Below are 819 nucleotides of genomic sequence, written 5' to 3'. Positions count from 1 at the left end.
GTGTGAATGCTGAAGCGATCTGTTGGTGTGAATGCTGAAGCGATCAGTGTGAATGCTGAAGCGTGACGTGAGCCGGAGGTTTCCCAGCTGAGGTCACGGCGTGCTGACAGGCGAGCCTTTCAGGCTGCTGAGCGCCGCGTGGATCCTGAAGTGAAGCCGGGACTCCATGGAGTAATCCTTGTAGTTCGTCCTGATGGAGAACAAACATTAGCATCATATGCATTAAAAGCTGCTACTTCACACAGTGACTCTTTCAGGTCAAAGTTCAGATGAAACACTTTTATATCTCAGTTTTTGATGTTTTTACAGCAGTCAGTCAGTTTTACCAGCCAGTTTACCGCAGGACACACCTGCAGCAGAGCAGAGATAAGCGGCAGAGGTCTGAGGGTTTACGGCAGAGCAAAGACGACCCAAGGCTGCGTTCACATGAGCCCTCTGTTCAAACTCTGGGTCGTTTGGTGAGGTCTGAATGCAACTGATACAAACGTTAGCGAGTCTAGCGCTAGCGGGAGAAATGGTTCTAACCAAAGACTGAAGACAAATCATCCAACTGATAAAATCTGACACTGCTCCATTTCTGCTTATATTTTGTGAAGAAGACGCTGCGTTCAGTGTCTTCAAGGTTCTTAACCTGGTTCAGTCGAACCCCAGGGGTTCGGTTAGTCGGTCTCAGGGGTTCAGCGGAGCCTCTGCTGACCGCGGAGGTAAAGACTCACCTGTGTAAAGTCGTGATGTCGCCCCGCTTTGCCATCACTTGCTGCAGAGGATCACGTTACATTGCTTAGCCAATCAGAGGATCACGTTACATTGCTTAGCCAA

At 49.5% G+C, this 819-nt stretch overlaps 1 protein-coding gene across 1 annotated transcript in view; it reads right to left on the bottom strand.

The window, feature by feature from the left end:
* Positions 1-6: 6 nt before the first annotated feature.
* ttc39b (tetratricopeptide repeat domain 39B) overlaps positions 7-819 on the bottom strand; it is a 13,904-nt gene continuing 13,091 nt past the window's right edge. Inside the window, 1 exon segment of the mRNA XM_017310399.1 lies at positions 7-190. Coding sequence (XP_017165888.1) covers positions 94-190 — 97 coding nt within the window. The 3' untranslated portion in view covers positions 7-93.

This window comes from Poecilia reticulata, linkage group LG18 (genome assembly GCF_000633615.1).
Source record: "Poecilia reticulata strain Guanapo linkage group LG18, Guppy_female_1.0+MT, whole genome shotgun sequence".
NCBI lineage: Eukaryota > Metazoa > Chordata > Actinopteri > Cyprinodontiformes > Poeciliidae > Poecilia > Poecilia reticulata.
This window is presented reverse-complemented; position numbering and strand designations above follow the sequence as displayed.